The sequence below is a fragment of the Balearica regulorum genome, chromosome 1 (assembly GCF_011004875.1).
Source record: "Balearica regulorum gibbericeps isolate bBalReg1 chromosome 1, bBalReg1.pri, whole genome shotgun sequence".
Taxonomy (NCBI): domain Eukaryota; kingdom Metazoa; phylum Chordata; class Aves; order Gruiformes; family Gruidae; genus Balearica; species Balearica regulorum.
The window spans coordinates 199,702,095-199,723,276 of NC_046184.1; the positions used below are offsets into that span (position 1 = coordinate 199,702,095).

General features: G+C 40.2%; 1 protein-coding gene across 2 annotated transcripts; it reads left to right on the top strand.

The window, feature by feature from the left end:
* Window positions 1-102: 102 nt before the first annotated feature.
* CPAP (centrosome assembly and centriole elongation protein) lies at window positions 103-19,692 on the top strand. 2 transcript variants are annotated; one of them, XM_075742232.1, is made up of 17 exons: window positions 103-213; window positions 1,755-2,252; window positions 4,310-4,433; window positions 5,229-5,525; window positions 6,635-6,776; window positions 8,345-8,450; window positions 8,751-10,374; window positions 13,423-13,555; window positions 14,383-14,548; window positions 15,559-15,798; window positions 16,398-16,497; window positions 17,496-17,593; window positions 18,295-18,393; window positions 18,504-18,644; window positions 18,743-18,827; window positions 18,927-19,047; window positions 19,367-19,692. In XM_075742232.1, the coding sequence occupies exons 2-17, from the start codon at window positions 1,878-1,880 to the stop codon at window positions 19,557-19,559; spliced, it is 4,044 nt and encodes a 1,347-aa protein (XP_075598347.1). In that variant the 5' UTR covers window positions 103-213; window positions 1,755-1,877; the 3' UTR covers window positions 19,560-19,692. The 2 variants fall into 2 exon arrangements, with proteins under 2 accessions (XP_075598347.1, XP_075598348.1); XM_075742233.1 differs by lacking the exon at window positions 103-213 and having other exon boundaries at window positions 1,950-2,066; window positions 2,146-2,252.
* The last annotated feature ends 1,490 nt before the right edge of the window (window positions 19,693-21,182 follow it).

Consider the following 21,182-nt stretch of genomic DNA (forward strand, 5'->3'; position numbering starts at 1 on the left):
GCGGCAGCAGCGGCTGCAGGCGCACTACTTCACTGTTGATGTCCGTCAACGGCCTTTTCGCCGCCGAGGCTTTTGGGAGCTGTAGTTCGAGCGCCGAAGCAACGCCTCCTAGCTGGGCGGGGAAGGCAGTGGCTTGGGACTACAGCTCCCAGCATGCTCGGCGCTGGGGCGGTGCCCAGCCTGTGGCGCCGGGAGGCTGTGCGATGGCGGCAGGTTTGTAATAGAAGGCGAGGGGTGGTGGGCAGAGTGGAGTGTTGCTGCGGAAGCAGCTGGTGGAGCGGTGCTGGTGCTGCTTTCTCGGTACCTGTGAGGGGCCGTGGGTCGGAGCTGTTGCGGTGCGGGTGCCTTGGGGCCGGGGGAGCGGCGGGACGCTTCGCTCCTCTGTGAGGGCGTCGTGGTTACGCTGGCTGGGGCGACGTCCGTGTCCGCGGAAGAAGGGAGGCGCCCGGCTGAGGAGCGTAGCTGTGCTCGTTTCCTCACCGGCGACCTTCGGAGGGATCCCTTCGTCCCTCTTCGCCTCCGCGGGGCGGGTCAGCTTCAGCCCTGCCGGCTCTTTCGGTTGGCACGAAGGCGCTGCTGCCCTTAGACTCTAGCGGAAGCTTTAAACTGGCAGGCTGCCACGAAAGGGTTTCCAAAAGGTGACAATAGAAGTAGCGTCTGAACCCTGCGGGCTTAAATTTGCCTATGCAGGAATCTGTACCTTGCCGGGAGACTTCCAGTGGCGCCTCAAAACTGCAGGCAGTTGAAAAACATTTTTCTAAGGGAATTTCACTATTTCTCCTAGTTAAAGTTTCAAACTCTGGTTGAAAGCATAAGCCCTTTTACCGCAGGGAAAATGAAGCGAGAGCTGGCATGAACTGATGATCTCTTGGGAACAAGGAAGCCCTAAGCAGTTATTTCCTGATCAGCAGGCCTGTGGAGCCTGGGCTGCTGTGCTTGTCTGTCCTGTGTCCCCTGGCCCCTTCGTTCCTCTCTGTTCCCTGTGACACACCACATGCTCAGGCGGGGAGTGAGTTGCCCTGGGACTGGTGTGAGGCAGCAGGGCTGAGTGGTCAGGGTCTGCCTTGCCACGTCGGCAGCAGTTCTCTTTTGTCCTCCTAAGTGAGGAAGTCACTTTGGGTCTCCTACCTACCTGAATTCATTCATGTTTTATGACACTTGTAAGAATTTAGTTATCGCTGAAACTTTTGCAGTCTTCAAACTTTTTTTTTTTTCTGGATGGATTTAAAAAAAAGAAGCTGGTTGGGAGGAAGAACTGAAAGGCGGCATGGTTGTAGAGTTTCCATGAGAAACTAAGGAAGATGTGACAATAATAAGTGCTGCACTGAAACACGTGCAGTAAAATGTTTGTATTTAGATGGACGTATTTGAAACTTTGTGTTAATATGAAGGTCCTGTGAGGGAAGTCTCTCTTTCAATTCCTCAAATCACCTCTCTTCTTTTGTTGCAGGCACTTTAAAAAAATTCCGAATCCCTCTCGGTACTCTTGAGGAGAATATTATACACAGCTTTATAATATTCGATATAATACTAGCTGTGCTCAAATAAATAATAAGATTAAAAGTTGGATTATGTTGACTTCCTGTACAGAAAGTGTTTGTTACTAGTTGTCCAAATTGTTTCTATTGCCTAGGGAAAAGTACATTGTGACTGATTTTTATAAATACGCTAAGTTGGTTATAAGAGAGTAACTTTCTTTTACTGAGAGTCTGTTATTGTACATTTCTTATTTTGTTTATCTGCTTAATTTCTAGGTGCTAAAAGTAAGTAACCATCCACACCAAATACCTGGAACTTTGAAAGTGTCCTAGTGCTACATAACGTGATATTGTTATGTTAATGCTACATCAGCAAATAAATTGGATACAATACACAAGATGCCAACTGTTGAAGATCCGAGTAGTGAACAAAACTTCATCACGCATTGGATGTCAGATAGTTCGCGTGCTGGAGTCTTATTAGATCCTAGTTTTACCACTTTGAAAATCAACAAAGAAAATTTGTTATCTGGACCTGAAAACATTACAGCTTTCCCTGCTGAAGTGTGTCTTTCAGACAGCTGTTCTGTAAGTGATGACTCCTTGTGTGAAGAGTCAGGCAGCTCTTGTACACTTCAGCAATATACCACTGAAACGTCTTTTCCAGCAGCAGCATATAATGTAGAAGCCTCTAAAACAGACTTTGTCTGTGGTGAAGCGGATGGTCAGAATAAATCCGATCACAGTGACCCACTCTTACAAAAGCTTGAACAGGTAAAAGTTCCAGAATTCCTTGACATACACCAATTACATTGTTTTTTTGTTCCTGCATATGATTTGTCATACCTGGAAGTAAGCTAACTCTTTGCAACGTATAGAGCACAGCAAGCTTAAAGAGCAAGTCCTAAGTAATGGTTATGTGTGCATAAAAGTTGGTGTCCTCATGATGTGCAATTATTAAGAGTCTAACTTCAGTTGTTTCCAGCTGGCACAGTTTCCAGTTTAAAATGAAATTGCATTCAGTGGCAGTGTACTTGTTCTCAAAAATCTTTTTACCTGGAAAGGTGCACACGGTTTTAGTGTTACGTTGTTTCTTCACTTGAAGCTGTGGAAATGGGGTGCTGGTCGTTACAGTGGTAGTACTTTGCTGCAGATATTCACAGCATGAAGTTGTATGTTCTTGTATCTATAGCAACACCTTCTGTTCTCACAGTAGGTGAGTACACAGTACTCCCATATACCTGGCTCTGTTTAGATGAAGAGAGATGTTACTGTTGAAAGTGATGAAGTGTCCAAGACACTAGGACAAAAGGGCCTGGAATTACAATGCTGTGATATTGTTTTATTCCAGTGCAAGCCTGTCAGTTAATCCACTGTAACTGGCTGTACGTTTGCTTGTAGCTCTTCCCAATTACTAGATATAAATTGCGTTAGCTGAAAGTGTACTTTTCAGAGGTACTTTTAATAGCTCTTGCTGTTAAGAATTAAGAACGAACTCACCTCCTTGTCCACTCTGCTGGCAGCTACCTCAGCACAGATCCCTGTGTCTGTTCATTCAAGTGGGGTGTGTGTGAGTCTCTAGACTAAAATTCCACAACTGGTGCCATGAAAGTTTTGTCCACTATTTTACATGATAGGAAAATATTTATTCACTTTTTCAGTATTGTCAGCAGTATCGAACAGTGGCCAAATGAGAGATATTAGCTGATATTAATGGTATCTTAAAAAGAATTGTTAAGTCTCCTGTCTTAGAAAGTTATTGACAATCTAATATATTATATAAAAATAAATCTGATGCTTGTAGTGGTGAATGTAGTTTTGGGAGTATGAGATTTTTTTCAGTTTTGCTTTCTGAGGATATTATCAGAACAGGTAGAAGTATGATTACTTTAATAAATTAAGTGAAGGGGTTGGAGATAAGACTTAGGTGGTCTTTGGATCTTGATCATTAGCTCACAGCTTCTACTTGCATAGTGCCTTCTGTTTTCACTGGAATTTTAAGGGACTACAAGGAGAATACAAGGGGAATTTTTCTTGCCTGTTGGATGACAGGTGTGGTTCAATTGTTGATCTATGGAAGGATTTAATCAGGCCTCCTGTCTTTCCTTTGGAGGAGCTGGAACTAGCGCATGTGCATGTGCTGGAGATACAGAGATGGGCACAGAGGTCCATCACTCATTGCTGTGGTTTGGTAGTACAGAATGCCTTGCCTTCATATGGCCCTTGAGGCAGGGCCAAGGACTGCTGCTACACAAGAAAATGAAAACTGGATTACTAAATTTAATCAGTATTTTAATTCTTTTTTTTTTTTTTTTTTCCAGGCAGCTTCATGAGTATTAATTCTCTGTTCTTTTCCCCCTCTCTTGATCCTTTGTATCAGTACTGTTCACTGTGAGTGAGATCTTGGAGAAAAAACCCAACACAACCACCCACACGTTTTCTAAAGCTTTAATTATTATGAAGTATTTAACATTTTAATAAAAACACAGCATAGTGGACGTTAATGTTAGAAGAGCAGAATTTGAATGTTTTTCCCATGCAGTAGAAATGAATGTTCTGATTCCTATTGTTTGCAGATTGGTCAACTAAAGACTAGTGGAACTGTTAATTCGGCAAAATGGAAATAGCATTTGCATGTGCATACATAGACAGAACACCCCCCCCCCCCCAAATTGTTTAGCGTAGCATTTCATTCTTAATTTTCTTCATGTTACACTTAGCTAATGGGACATCTTTAAAACAAGAAATACCTGTTGTCTTGATGACAGTAATCCTGTGGTACATTCTAAGTAAACCTAGCCTCTAATACATTTGGGGTTTTGTTTGAAAAGCTGAAGGAATTGCAACAACAGAAACAGGAACAGCTAAAGAAACAACAGATGGAGCAACTTCAAAGGCTAATGGAAGAGCAGCAGAAGCTACTTAGCATGGTATCTGGCCAGACAACAGTTCTTGGTAAGTTGAGAGAGAAAGCATATGATGTACTTTGAGTAAACTGAAGAATTTAATCTCATTTTCCAGTTAAAATCAGAAAGTGTATTCAGTGTTCTTCATGTTAAAATTACTTGATTAGTCAAAGATAAATGCTGCACTGCTTTGATGCCTGAAAGTCAAGTGCTACTGTGGAAGGAATTTTTATAAAATGCCAACTGTAATTGCAACTTGATCAATATGTGCTATGATGTGAGCTCTTTTTTCGAAGAACATATTTTATATTTAAAAGACAGTGTAAAACAAACAGTTGCTTTCCTTTCTGATTAACTGTTCCTCACAATACTTTTGATTTGCTTTAAGCTGTCACTGTATCCAAATGAAGTGGTCCCTCCTTGTTTGTGTTCACGCAACACAAATTTGTTCAACTGGACTGGGAAGCTGATCTGTATTGAAAAACAAACACTTGTAACCTGTATCAGTTTCCCAGTCTCATTTGCTTTGTGCAAAGGGAGGGGGGACAGTGCTAGGCTGGAAAAAGCTTTTAGAGATGAGCAGGGGTATTTTATTGGCAGTATCAGTCCAACCTGACTTAAGTGAATACCTTTCTTTCACTCTCCCTACCTGAGAAAATGAATTTAGGGCTTAGTATTAGAAGAATGAAATCCAGATTGTCTAATAACTTATTGATCAGTACCATTAGGATGGAGGCTGGGTGATCAATCTTGCCCTTCAGTGCCATTTCTTTTCTCCTGTAGAACAGTGGTGGTGTAATACAAATACAATGACACAGCCATTTTTTTTTCTTTTAATTTCAAGGCTCTACTCTAATGGCTGAAAGTCAAAAGCTAAGACCTGGGCATTCAGTGGGCTTAACAACTTTACACCAGTTGCCATCATCTGGCTATCAGAATCACTTTGAAGACGGAGCTTATGCTGCAATTGTTTCTCCACATACACAAGACAGCGATTTTTTACAAAAGTTGAACAATAAAGAATGCACCTCATCTTTGAAGAGCAGTCTTCCAGGAGTGTCTGCCTGTGAGAAACAAGGTCTGGGTGTGCCTCTGAAAATGCAGAATGGTTTGAAAAATGAGGAAGACAAATATATTACTGGTTAGTCATTTATAGAAAGATAACTTGGTGCGTGGCAGGGTTTTTTTCCCCTTGAAGTTACTGAGCGTAATTTTCTTTATACAAGTGTTGGTTTACTTGATTTGTTGGTTGGTTTTACTAACAGCTTACAGACCTCAGAGAGTTCCTGTCCATGTGATTTTTGTTGAAAGCACGATGAGGAAAATGTCCAGTTCTTCTGTCTGTATCACATGCTTGTCTGTTTTAGGAAAAAATTATAATCATTGCTGCTAAACCTTATATATGATAAAGACTGCGAAAATAGCAAATAATGACAGATATTGGATAGCTGAATTGTTTGGGCTGAACTGTACCAACATTTTCATGTGGCAAATGGGAAGTAACAATCTATCCAGGGGTACAGAATGTTTTCAGACCAGCTGTATTGTAAGCATTAGTAACTGAACTGGAATTAGGAATCAAGACTGTTTGACAAAGAGATCCCACCATATGACTAAAAATTATTGTACATCAGAAGCAATGCAGTGAAGTTCGTCATCTTTCCTCCTCTTGTATCATTGGCACCAGCATGACTGCTATGTCGCTATGACTGGAATAGTGGGTTTGGTTTGAATCTAGCAATTTAATAAGGTTGCTGAAAACCTGTAGAGGTTTTGGGGAAAGGTTTGAGATTGCATTTCATCATACTTCATGGCAGCTTTAAAGCTTTTAATCAGAGGGCTTGGTTTAAGAGCATGTGAAAGGATGAATTGATCTTAATTTATACATATATACATAGGAAACAGAAGCTTGATAAGAGACGTCTTCAGTACAGCAAACATCCAAATTTGTTCAGTTATTTTATTTTTAAGCCATAAATTAACAATAGCAAAGATGATGAACAATCAGAATGCGTTATTTAAGCCCTGTGGAAAAAATTTAATACATAATTGGATGTTCCTTTAAAAAGAAAGCTCAAATTCAAATAAAAATTAATTTGGGGAAATCTTAGGACTATTTCATGTAGGAATTCAGACTACATTACCATGAAGCTCCCTTCTGGTTTTAATCTGACCTGAATGCTGCTTAAAATATGAGCTGAAAACTAATTTGTTGTTGGGGAGGAAAAAAAAATTCTATTAATTTCATAGGAAAAAACATGTGTCCAGAACAAAAGATGGAAATATTAATAGAGAGTGAAGATCATCACATTGATCCATTATGTATGGAAAGTGCAGATCTCTCTGAAAATTCCAGTGGAGGAAAACATTTGTGGACTAATACAGAGGAAAGGTAAGTCAGAACGTTATTACACATTTTTTATCAAATTCACAACACAAGTTTGGATTAATTCTGAGTCCTGATTGAAAAAGTCTGATATTCTCAATTTGTATATCTTTTTCAACCAAGGATTCCATTTTACTAGGTACTGTGGAGACCTATAGTAAGAGAGGCTCTGGCTTGAAATTGTTCGTGCTGTGAAAGATGTGATGTTGTGTATTGGCTGAAGAAGTGTGTGCAACCTGGGGTAATGATCGTTTAGTATAGGCTTAGTATATAAGCAGTTATAATTACTGTTCCCCATTTGATTTATTACAACCTCCTATCCACTGTTACGTGGTGATAGTAGTAATGTGGAGTGTAAAGTTGTGATTTTTTTAGTTTATTACCAGGAGTTATATTTGTTTAAACATTTGTATATGGCTAAGAAGTAATAATAGTGCTTGTGGCAGAAGCCTTCTCATGTATGGTAAAAGCTTTGTTTATGGAGTTGATAGAATAAAAGTAGTGGTTGGCTTTTTTTTTTTTTTAAAAAGCTCTGCCTTGTCTGCCAAGTGATCACAGAAGCAAGAAGTACTTGTTCCAGGCTGTGGTGGGTTGACCCCAGCCAGCAACTAAGCACCCACCCAGTCGCTTGCTCGCTCTGGCCCCCAGAGCAGAATGGGAAAGGGTATCAGAGGAGCAAACTTGAGAAAACTTGTGGTTTGAGATAAAAGCAGTTTAATAAGGAAAAGAAAGAGCAGAAAAACCCCAAGTGATGCAAAGGCTGCCACTTTCCACCTCCCACAAGCAGACCAATGCCCGCTTGGTCTCTGAGCAACAGCTACTTTTGGAAGGCCAAGGCCCCAGTTTTTACTGCTGAACATGATGTTTTATGACATGGAACGTCCCTTTGGCCAATTCAGGTCAGCTGTTCTAGCTGTGTCCCTTCTCAGCCTTTTGCCCACCCCCAGCCTACTTGCTGGGGACAGGTGGGAGCACCATGAGAAACCAAAGAAAGCTTTGATGCTGTGCAAGCAGCGTTCAGTAATAGCTAAAACATTGGTGTGTTATCAACACTGTTGTAGTCACAAATCCAAAACACAGCACCATATGGACTGCTATGAAGAAAGCTCACTCCATCCCAGGCAGAGCCGGTACAAGGCTGTGAAGGAGAAGGACTATCAAAAGGGGAGATAAGGAACATGGTCGCAGTGGCATTACTGAGTGGGAAGGTGATACTGTAGAAATTGGCAGTACAACTAAAATACAAGTGAAGTTTGGTGGTCTGGGCAGAAGAAAGGGTCACCGAGAAAAGTAGTGAAAGAAGAAATGGCAAAACCTGCATACAGTATCTTTTAGATATGTGTATTAATGTATATAGCAGGGATTTGATAAATCATTTCTCAAAAGATAAAGAATTAGTGTTAGAAGGCATTTCTCAGATTAACTTTGACACTTAATCACCAAAGTACCTCATAATTTGTCATCTTTTCTGTAGGTACATGTTATGTCTTTGAATAGCACTGATGTTAAACACAGTTATTTTACATAGAAATGTAAGACTTGATTTTTTTTTTTTTTTTTTTAAATTACACTAGACCTATTAAAGCTGCGATTCAGGAGAAGAAACAGACATTTGAAGAATTCCTGGAAGAACAGATACAATTAGAAGAGCAGCGTTTGGAGCAAAACCAGAAGTTACAGGTGGTTACTTTTTAAAAAAAACTTTATTGTTCTTTATATGTTGTGCCAAGATGCAATAGGTGCTTTAAAAATGTACAAGGAAATTTAGCATCAAAAGCTAACACTGAATGCAGTATCCACATTCTTCAAAATAAAACAATAAGCCCCAAATATTTCACTTGTTTAAGATGTCTTTAGAAATCCAGTAGAAATGTACTATATAAATTCCTATTGATATGTGGGATTTATTTGAAGAAATCTTCAAACTATGTAAGGGCCTTTTTAACACTTTGTGCTTTACTTTTCCTTACCCCTTTTCAGGAGACAAGCGGATCAGCCGTTCAAAAACCAGTGATCAAACGACCTTTCTTGAAAAGAGGAGAAGGCTTAACAAGATTCACTAATGCCAAATCTAAAATTACAAAACCTGGAGAAAACACCCCAAAACTTCAGCAAAGAGCTTCGGATGACAGAAATGTTATTAAAGTGGACAGATCACAAATACAAAAGAAAACTATGCCTCCTGGCAAAGAACTGTTTTCTGAGAAGCCTTTTGCACCATGTAAAAAATATAACCACCCTGATAAAGCAAAACATTGTCCTATTCAGAAGACCCTGGTACTCAGGAATCACAATGGAAAAAATATCTTGCCATTAGAAACAAGAATGCAACCAGGAAAAAATCATGATGGACAGATGAGAGATACTTTCCCATCAGAAATTAACAACAAAATAGAAAATAAAGAGAATGTAGTAGAATTTGCCAAGTCTAACACTGGCAAATTTGGAAACAAATTACCTGGCACAGAAAAGCCTCAGTTGTCTCATGAGCTGGCCAGCGCCTTTTCTAATTCTAAATGTCCTATAGGTCACCCTGTGAAAGATCCAGAAATGTCTTTTGAAGTTTCATTTCAGAATAAGCTGGAAAACTGGGAAAAAGAAAAAGAAAAAGAGAATCTAGAATTAGATGAATTTTTGTTTCTAGAACAAGCTGCAGATGAAATATCATTCTCAAGTAATTCCTCATTTGTGCAAAGGATCTTAGATCAAGATCAGCAAACTTTAAAAGGCCGTAGAATGTCTTCTACTCCTATTAAGGCAAAACAGCAGCAAGTAAAGGCGCTCGCTGTTAAACTTATAAATAAGAAAAATAAAAAGACAGACTGTATGACACAGGGAAATATGAATGATAGAGCAGTTATGCATACAGTCTCAAATTCAGGAACAACTTTTAGAATGAAGGGTCCACTGAATAAAATGGACAGTGTAATGTTTTCAGCCTTTTCCACAACAGCAGCTCCTGCTTTAAAAAGTAATCAGTGGATTGTAAATGAAGATAAGGGTGAGGGCAGTGGTGATACAACTACAGATTCTGAGAATGAATTTGAGACCACATTAAAGCATGAAAATGAAGATGCTAAGACATCCTTTATGAGCCATAGAGAAAGTGATACAGAATTTTTTGATTATGGAGGTTCTGTTACAGACATCAGCAAAGAAAGCAAAAATGGAGATGCTGACCTTGGCTTGTCAGACAAAGATTGCAGCGCACAGTCAAAGCAAAAAATTAGAAAAGCTTCAGACCATCAGAGAAGCATGTCTTGTATAAGTAGGAGTAAATGTGAGTTTGATGATGAAAGAACATGGAGTGACCTTGAAGAACATTATGTTAATACTGGTTTACCTGAGGAATACACTAAAATACCTTTACAGATGGACTTTTCCAGTAAGAATGATACAACTGTCCCAGATAAAGCAATAAAGAGAAAAGTTGCCTTAAAAAGGGAAGATGGAATGTCCAAAGAGTCTGCAGTGGACAGTGATTCAAATGGACCTCCTGTATCAAACCTGGTGATGAAACTGTTTCCTTCACTGAAACCAAAACAGAAGGCAGGCTGTCAGTCAGAGCGGGAAATCAAATCAAATGTGGAACAGGAGCCAGGAAGTGAGAGAACAGCAACTGGTAGGAAATGTTGAAGACAATATATATTACTAATGCTTAAGCTACAACCTGACATTACACCAAAGGGTGTAAGTACAGACTTCTGCTGCAGGGAATGGCCCTATTCTCGCCTTTCCTCTCCTCTCCTGGTTCCATGTCTGGTGTCAGATCTAACAATTAGGCAGCTTGCAGAATGAGTACAATCACTGAAAACTTGTTTGGTTTTTTTTGTTTTCCTGGAGGCTAGTTTTCTGTCAGACCAGGTCATTGAACTAACTTGATCTGGAGCTGCTTGATCACTGTTTCCAAATTAAGGATAGGTCAAAGGCATGTCAAAAATGAAGTGGTACCTCCCTTTCTAGTGACAGTGTGCATTTACACCACAGTAAGGTAATGCTGTGCACTGTTAGCTTAGCTGGTTCCCACTATAAAATATAAGGAGGCGGCAGCCCCGCCTGTATTTTCTGGCAGTAGTATAGTAGCTAGAGAATTCGTGTGGAATATAGGAAACATGGATTCACTTTTCTGCTTTGCCCAAGTTGATTTCGACCATATGGTTAGAGTCTGGGGAAGGACCGCCTCTAAAAGCTCCCGTTGAAGCTGTTGCATTTATGTGAGATCATGGAATCCTAGAATGGTTTGGGTTGGAAGGGACCTTAAAGATGATCTAGTTCCAACCCCCCTGCCACGGGCAGGGACACCCTCCACTAGACCAAGTTGACCAAAGCCCCTTGGGGGCCCCTTGAACACTGCCAGGGATGGGGCATCCACAGCTTTTCTGGGCAACCTGTTCCAGTGCCTCGCCACCATCACAGTGAAGAATTTCTTCCTAATATCTGATCTAAATCTATTCTCCTTCAGCTTAAAGCTATTACCCCTTGTCCTATCACTCCATGCCCTTGTAAACAGTCTCTCTCCAGCTTTCTTGTAGGCTCCCTTTAAGTACTGGAAGGCTGCTGTAAGGTCTCCCTGGAGCCTTTTCTTCTTTAGGCTGGACCACCCCCAACTCTCTCAGCCTGTCTTCACAGGAGAGGTGCTCCAGCCCTCTGATCATCTTTGTGGCCTCCTCTGGACTCGCTCTGACAGCTCCATGTCTTTCTTTTACTGGGAACTCCAGAGCTGGACGCAGTACTCACGAGAGTGGAGTAGAGGCGTGGAATCACCTCCCTCGACCTGCTGGCCATGCTGTTTTTCATGCAGCCCAGCATATGGTTGGCTTTCTGAGCTGCAAGTGCACATTGCCAGCTCATGTTGAGCTTCTCATCAATCAATACCCCCAAGTCCTTCTCCTCTGGGCTGCTCTCAATCCATTCCCTGCCCAGCCTGTAGTTGTGCTTGGGATTGCCCTGGCCTTGTTGACCTTCATGTGGTTCACACAGGCCCACTTCTCAAGCCTGTCAGGGTCCCTCTGGATGAAATCCCTTCCCTCCAGCATGTCGACGGTACCACACAGCTTGTTGTCATCAGCAAACTTGCTGAAGGGTGCACTCGATCCCACTGTCCATGTTGCCAACAAAGATGTTAAACAGTGCCACTCCCAATACTGACCCCTGAGGAATGCCACTTGTCACTGATCTCCACTTGGACATTGAGCCATTGACCACAACTCTTTGAGTGTGACAATCCAGCCAATTCCTTATCCACCGAGTGGTCCATCCATCAAATCCATGTCTCTCCCATTTAGAGACAAGGATGTTGTGTGGAACAGTGACAAATACTTTACACGACTCCAGGTAGATGATGTTAGTTGTTCTTCCCTTATCCACCAACGCTGTAACCCTGTTGTAGGAAGCCACCAAATTTTGTCAGGCACGATTCACCCTTAGTGAAGCCGTGTTGGCTGTCATCAATCACCTCCTTATTTTCCACGTGCCTGAGCATAGTTTCCAGGAGGATCTGCTCCACGATCTTGCCAGGCACGGAGGTGAGACTGACCAGCCTGTAGTTCCCTGGGTCTTCCTTTTTTTCTCTTTTTAAAAATGGGGGTTATGTTTCCCCTTTTCTAGTCAGTGGGAACTTCACCGGACTGCCACGACTTGCTGGTGAAGGCTGAGGCACAAAAGTTGTTGAGTACCTCAGCCTTCTCCATACCCTGGGTAACCACACCTCCTATTTCCTTCCAGAGGGAGCCCACATTTTCCCTGGTCTTCCTTTTATCACTGATGTGCCTATAGAAGCTTTTCATGTTGCCCTTGATGTCCCTGGCTGCTTGGACAAGATCATTATACATGCAGTAGTTCAGTGAAAGCATGATGGCATAGCCTAGCATTTAAATCCCTTCTCTGTAAGGTGGTGAAATCTTGGTTTCAAACTTTGCTCCGATGAACGTTCAGGATTTTGTTTAGGTTTTTATGAGAAGTTCATATGAGAGCTGCTACTTCTGCTTATTGTTTTGTGGAGAATTGATTTGTAGGGTTGTCTGAAGATGCCTGCTAAATGTTGTTTGCAGGAAGAGGGGTAGGTTGGTTTTTTTTTTTCCCCTGAATCTCAGAACATATATGGATGAATGAGGCAACTACCTACACTGTGACATCAGCAGGCTCTTCCCTTGTGTACTCAGAAGTGGATTATTAAAACCCCGGGAGTGTTAAGTAGTGACTGAACAGGAACCTGGGATGGCAAAAAATCCCATGACCCCTATTATCGGCCTCTGCAGTAGATTTCACATCAGCGATGGGTGTGAACAGACTTCGTTGTGAATAAAACTTGGAAAAGCTTCAACCATAAACTTCCCTCTTTGATGCTTGGTCCTTACACCTTCATTTAATTTCTCTAGCTCTACGTGAAGCCCTTCACATTCCAATTCCTAATATATATTTAGTTCTACAAAGATGATAGATATACTCAATAGTTGAGATACTTGAGCAAATAGTACAGAGTGCTTTAAAATGCCATTTCTGTGTTGAATAGTAGATTTTTTTTTTGCAATACTACTACGAGCTTTAAAATAGTATCATTTGGTTGTTTTTTTTTAAACTTGTGTGTGGTAATTGTTTATTTCAGTCTTATGGATGCCACTTAGATAACTTGCATCTGGCTGTTCTTTGACAGGAACCACTGTTCCATCCCAGGTACTGAAAGAGAGACTCGCTGAATTGGAAACTGAAATAGAGCGATTCAGAGCTGAAAACACAACTCTAACTAAGCTCCGTGAAGAAAGAGAGCATGCCTTGGCAAATATCAGGTAATTTTTAACTGAAACATTTTGGTGCATTCACGTAGATAATGTTCCAGATTATCATACTGTCCATTTACCAACAGCACGAGTAAATAATTGGTGTGTTTCAGTTACAGTGGAGACACCGTTCAGAAACTGGTTGTTGCTCTATGTGTGTGTTAAATTGTAATTATTACTCACACACAAATTACAATGCTAAGAGCCCCTGCTAGTTTAATATGATATCCTTAAAGGCTATACTTGGGAGAATGTGTATACTTTTGTTCTGAGTAATAACACAGTCCTCAGTTGGTCTTGCAAAACTGATCTTCATGTTGACATGATTGATGCTCTTCTGTTGGATTGGAGAATATTTGCATTTGAACTGGGGGACTTACAAGTGACATATAGAGCAGAATAATGATCTCTGGTGACTTAAACATGGCACACGCATTCCTACCAAAGTCACTTCAGTTTTGTTTGGAAACAGCATCATGTTGTTGGCTAATGTTTAATTTGTGACCTTCTGCTGCTAGCAGATTCTTTTCCCCAGTACTTTTGGGGGATTGGTGGTGTTCTGCTTTCAAGAATGTTGGAAGATTTAAGCCAAAGCTTTATTAAATGCAGGGTAACTTTTGTGACTAGGAGATGTAAAAATAGCAATTGTTGGACTTCAAACACTAGCTGTGTGACAATTCTTACTTCTTAAATAAGTAATACCATTTATAGGTAAGTCTTCCTGAGGGTAACAGATGCTGGACTGGAATCAATGACCACAAAATTAATTTTCTGCCTTAAAATCCAGATTTGAAGTAGTTTTGGGCTAAAACAACAACTTTATTTCATAATTATAGGAAAGAAATTGCAGACTTTCAACAGCAGAAAGCGCAAGAACTGGCTGAAATAGAAGAATATAAAAAAAAAGAAATGAAAAAACTGCAAAAGGAGCGTAAAGTTTTTGAAAAGTATACCACAGAAGCTAGAGCAATTCCAGATAAAAAAGAACGTGATGAAATTCAGGTATAAAAATATGTTATTCTTCTAGTTCACACAAGAACACTTACATTCATTTACAGGCAGTCGAGAGCCAAATTCTAACTTAACTGAAAGGTTGCAAGTGATTTCAAGACGGGAACTGCTAGTAGACATGGTGTAATTGAGGAAGGAAATACAGTCTTCACAATGTTTGATGGTTTTAAGGCAAACCCCCTGATGAGAAAATCCTTTTGTCATGTTTCCATACTAAAAACTGCTCATGACTATGGCAGAATGATCTTCAACTTTGATACAAAATTACTGTAGTTAATATTGAGTTGTAAGTTTTTATTCATGGTAGTGGATCAAAGTGCAAACTAGAACTGTACTTCAGTTTTATTCTGTCTATAACTGTCGTGCAGTAAATGTAGTAATCTTCCTTCCACAATTTTCAAGGTTACATTTTGTTATTACTTGTAGGTCTTTAGGTATCAGAGATGTAAGAAACAAGATCTGTTTGTTCCTTCATTGCCAGGCTGTATGGTACAGGAGGTGTACAGACAAGTTGTGTTAAACACCACACATGGATTTGACTCTTCCTTCCTTACGCATTTTCCTTGCATAACTTCAACAGATTGAAGTAACACTTGCTAAGCCAACTAAGCAGATTCACGTGTGGTTTATGTGATTGTGTCGTCCTTATTTTCCTGCACCAAGATTTCTGAAGGGTCCTCTCAGGGAGCCTTAAAGATTTCATGTTTTTGTCTCAAATGTATTTGTACTGGCCAATCTATGAAGTGTAAAGGATGCCAAGAGGGCAATAAAGATGCTTCCTGTGAGTGAAACTGAGCTTATAAAGTTGATAAAGTAAATAATATCTCTTTCAGGGAAGAAAACTTCTCCTACCTTTCACTCTCTGCCCCATTAAGCTGAACTTTTTTTTTCCACTCTTGTGATTTTTTTCTTTTCTTCTTGTATTTCTATTAGAACATTAACATCTTTTAATTTATTAAAAAATGAAAGCTCTTTAATTTATAAGGATGCATTTTTCTAAGGCTTTAAAACAGCAGATTGCAGAGTTACAGGAAGATTTAAAACGAAAAGAGGCAAAATGGTCAACCACTCATCGACGCCTGAAAGATCAATTAGAAGCTTTAGTAAATGAGAATATGGAGCTAAGAGAGGAAGTCAAAATTATGGAGAGGTTTCGTCTAGAAGCCTGGAAGAAAGTAGAAGCTGCTGGAGGCAAGAGGAAAATAGAAAATTCTGGGATGCCTCTAAAAAGAGCAGAATCTGTAAGTTATTAATCCTGGTGTTTTAAATTAATCTGTGTGAATACTCTGAGTTTTGGATCATGAACTTGGAATCCAATAGCTACAACCTAGATCTTTACTTCTAATTTACCAATCTTGAAACTCCTGTAGTGGTGACAGCCACAGAATTTTGTGAATGTCAGATTCTCCCCAAATGTGAATGTTTACAACATGCAGCATCCATTCTGTTGAGGAACTCATCTTAGAAATTCAAAATGGAGGAATTGTAAGAGAAGAATCACAGATGGGATCTAACCTGTGAACCTCTGCACCTTAAGGATCAGCCAGGCAAACCAGGCAGTTCTCCACTGTCTAAAGCAGTTATATTTAGTTTTGAAACTCTATTTTTCTGGATTGCTTGCACCACATGAACATTCCACAGTTGTTGGCAGTGAGGCAGCAGAGAGATGAAGAATTCCAAAGTACAGCTTGGGCTACATCACACAAGCCCTTCTGCTGACTAAATAGTTTGTGAAGAAAGCTTCCAGTAAATTTCATGTTACGTGGTGTATAAATTTTGTTGCTGCTGTATGGTTAGGAATAAATGTCACGTCAACCACAAATAACTTCCTTTTTTTTAGTGTCTACAAAATAGAGACCCAAAAAGTCAAACTGCATCTCCGCTTCTTCCAGTGCAGAAGTGCAGCAAGATCAGTGGCAAAAGTTATTCACAGGCAAAAGGTATAAATGTTTGTCTAATCAGAGAATTCTGTTAACTCTTTAAAAGAAAATTAATGTGGATTTTTGCTTTTATTGAAAAGAGTGCATCACCACCTCAAAAGTAGGTAGAGAATAGTGGTAATGGACTTGAGTATATGGATAAATACTTCCCTGGGTGAGGTTCTGGAGGAAGCCGTGATGAGACCATTCTGGTCTTCTGGTCAAGTCTGGTGGTCCAAGGCATACCGGAAGCTGTGTTCTGTAATCCAAAATGGCATTCATCAATCCAAAAATAGCATTCATCGTTGATGTTCTCCAAGCTGCAGATTTATTAGATGACTGTGTTGATAGCATCAGAATTGCTGTGTCTCTTCAGAACGTTCTGTTATCAGGATCTGTAATCGTATGGGCAATACTGTAGCAGGTGTTCCTTGTTCACAGTTAGGAGCAAATGCTGTTGGCAGCTCTGCCCCTTCCTAATGAATAATCACACACAGAAAGTAACTGGAGGGTACTTTTTGACACCTCTGACAGCTCAAACACCCATTGTGTTATCTGTTAGAGGAGTATGTTCAGAACTGAAGCCCTTGCTGCTTTTATTGTGGTAATCTTTCTGGTGTGCTAGGAGAGACGTGGGAAAAGTCTGCCAAGCAGTTCCTGTTAAAAGGTTATATTAGTCTTTATTCCTTGCAAGGCACAACTAATAATGTTGTCTAGGTCCTGGGCAAGCGGGGGGAGAGGTGGAAATCCTTTGTAAATCTACAGAGATGAAATAGGAGAGAAAGTGCAAGTATTATGCCTGTTGCAGTGATTCTTCAGTTGTAGCTTCTTGCTGACACATGAAGCAATGCCATACCTGAGGGAGCTGGCTTATGCTGATTCTTTTCGTAAATGTACTGCTTTTAGTTGCTACTGCACTTAAGAAACGTAGGTGTCCTGTACAACTTGACCTCATGTATGACACTTAAACTATATGTCAGTTTCACTGTCCATATTAACTATTGCATGTATCTGTGTAGGAAAGCTTGCTAGAACACCTGCAGCAGCACCTCCTAGTGACAGAAGCAACTCTGAGACAATGATGGCACTAGAAGATTCTTCTAGGACTTTTATGGTAGTAAGTTCTATATCTTGACTTGATTTTTAAGGGGGGGAGGGAAAACCCAAAATAAAACAATAGTTACTTGTACTTAAATAAGGATGATTGGTGAAGCTGTTGACTCAACTGCGATGTTCTTTTATTGTCATACCAGAAAATGGGTAAGTAGTAGTCAATGCAGAATGTTTTACCTGTGTCCAGTAGTTGCATCATTCTTTGGCTGAGGAAAATAAAATAATCATCTCCTGCTCCCTTGAATTTTGAAAAATGTTTTACCTTTTGAGGGAGGGGAAAAAGGTGGATGTTTTTATGTTCCATGTAGGGCAACCATGCAAGAATCTTGTAAACAGTTGAATTAATTCTTGCATTAATTGCTGTAGGTAGCATTCAGGCTTTATGAAACTTCATCAATTGCTTCATACCTTGATACGGATGACTTAAGGCAGTTGAGCACCATGTTACAACACACCACTGAATTCTGCTTGAGTCCAGACTACAGCTGATCAGACAACCAATTGTTGCCAAGCCTCAGTCTGTCTTACCACTTGAATTATACTAGGAGTTGCATAAAACCCAGATTGTGTTTATGCCTTCCTATACTGTCTTCCTCGCCTGATGCTCCTTGTTTCCTAAAATACCTGTTAGCCTAGGAAAAGAAACCCATCTATAAAGACAAAGATTGATTTGAGATGATGCCTTGATTATTGTTGCCATTTCAGGACACCTCTCCTACCGAAGCTCACGTGTCACTGCCGTCTGGACCTGTATATACAGACAGTGAAGAGATACAGAGAGAAACTGCATATCCTGATGGAAAGGTAAAACAAGAGCTCGGCACTCAAAATTCCACAAGACAGCTGATGTGAAAGAGGAATGAGTATGTGAGCGCAATGGCTCAATACTGACCTCTCTGTAATGTATTCATTAGGTTGAAAAGGTTTTGAAAAATGGTTGTCACCTCATATTTTTCCCCAATGGGACATGGAAAAAAGTGGGTTCTGATGGGAAGACCGTAACTATAACCTTCTTCAATGGGGATGTGAAGCAGGTTATGCCTGATCAAACAGTGGTATGTATCCTACATCTGCACTTTTTTATAAATACTTATGTGTACACACATAAAATTTCTCACTAGTTTTATTCAATCATCTGAACTGTTTTCTGCAGATTTATTATTATGCTGATGCTAAGACTACACATACTACATACTCCGATGGCTTAGAAATCTTGCAATTTTCAAATGGACAAATAGGTAAAGAAATCATCCAGCCCAACCAACCCTCAAAATTGCTGCCCATATTTATACACCTGCATTTACATAATAAGGATATTGTCTCAAAATACATTTCAGAGAAGCATTATCCTGATGGCAAGAAAGAAATTACCTTCCCTGATCAAACTATTAAAAATTTATTTACGGATGGGCAAGAAGAAAGTATCTTTCCGGACGGTACTATCGTTCGTACTCAGCGGTAAGCTGTACCTTTTCTGGTTCCCTGGCCTGTTGATGGGAAAGGAGCACTTAGGGCTCACAACCCAACATCTATTTCTAGAAGTTTGTATTTGCATATATTGTACTGTGACCATGTATTTATTTACTGTTTGACATTTCGATATTTAACAAAACAGGCTTTTCACAAATACTGTATTGTTTTAAAGTTCTTCCTTCATTCAGGCTTGCATGTTTAATGTTTGTTCTGAGATTAAGCTTAAGCCTATGTATAGTCCCTACAATGGTGTAGTTTGTTTTTTTTTTTTTTTTAAATTCCTATATCCATTTATTTAATGCAGAGATGGCAGCAAAACTATAGAGTTCAATAATGGCCAGAGAGAACTACACACAGCACAGTTCAAGAGACGGGAGTATCCGGATGGTACTGTCAAGACTGTGTACGTGAATGGACAGCAGGAAACAAAGTATGTCTCAGGGAGAGTAAGAGTCAAGGACAAGGATGGTAACATTATCATGGACACTAAGTTGTAGGTAACATCAAAACTGTTGGAAGTGTTGGCACATCAGCAAAAAATAATGTACATTACTGTAAACAAGAGAAACCCCTTTAAGCTTGTTGTATATATGTTGTTTATAATTTTCCTGAAATAAATTTATTTGTCAGTGGGTGTTAATACATCAGAGCTTCTTCTATTTTTTTCCCCATTTCTACTTTTAAGCAGCAGTTTATTGACTGAGTATTCTGTCTCGTGTTGTTTAAAGGGTGGGGTTTTTTAAATCCTCAGCTGTCAGTGAACATTCAAACACACAGCTATAAATTACCTTATTTTAGACATCTAAGAAAAAAGATTCTTCAATCCAAGGTACAAAGTTGTGCTGTAGGAACCCTGCTGTGGTCAAATACAGCAGGCGGCCAGATTTAAGAGTCTGGCTATTACTTTACTTATTGCTTAAGAGTAAACAAATGGCAGTATTCCTTTTCAGTTACCCTTAGGCTATTCTTCTTCCCTATCTTATTTCTTCTTCATCTCACAGTTCGGAGGCAACACCATTAGCAGGCCCCAGTCTGTTCTGTAAACTGCTCTTCTATAGTCCTAAGCCTAGGACAGGTGAGGATGTGGGGCCGGTTAATGCTCTAAGCTACTTAGAAATGTTGGAGGAAATACCAGAAATCAACAAAGGTCAGCTCATCCAATTCTTCCACCTAAGAGGCATTTTTAAGCTGACTTTAACAGTTTTTTAAAATTCTGCAGTATCTACAAGCAAAGTGGTACAGCTAGAGTGTCTGTTCTAACTCTCCGCTCTACAGGATGCTGAGAAGTGCGTTTCATTCTCTTGCACAGTAGAAGTTACTCGTTTTCTTCCCCTTGCCACCCTCTCCCCCCGCTTTCTCCTCAGTGAAAGCAAGCTCTGTAGTTACTGTGCCTATGCCCTTGTTTACTCAAGGGGTAAATCAACTTCCCGTGGTGGGAACTGTGCTCGCTCACAACTGGAAGTTGCTTGGGGGGGTGGATAGCAGGTCCTGACAATCTTAAACTGCTCTTATGTTATTCAGGGCTAAGTCCTTCTCATGATTATTGATAAGCAAGGGGGTTATTTTTGTTGGGTTTTTTTTTTTCCCATGAAAATAAGGAAATAAATGTGAAGATGGCACATGACAGCTCTATAGGATATTTGCAACAGCATATAGCATGTGTTTGATTAGTACCAGAGCACATACTAAAACTGTGAAAGGATCCTTCTGCTGCTAGTATAGACAGGCAAGCTACCCTGCATCACACCTCAGCAACGCAGCTGAGGTAAGTTTTGTACACTTGCTTTCACGTGATCTTGAAGGAAGAGACATACGTAAGGGGTATGAGGTACATGTGCAAACATGGGAACAAACTGAAACACAGGAGGCTCCCTCTGACCACCAAGAAACACTTTTTTACTGTGAAGGTGACTGAGTACTGGAACTGGATGCCCAGAGAAGTTGTGGAGTCTTCATTGTGTATGTTTTTCCCTTGATAATCTAGACTAAATTCTCCAGGGGGAGACTGAAAGGGCCTGAGCTTTAAATGTAAAGAATATACTATGCTAGTACAATGGAGACATCCAAAGAAACCTTACATACTAGCAGTGAAGGAAAACAAGCTTTCAGATGCATGCTGA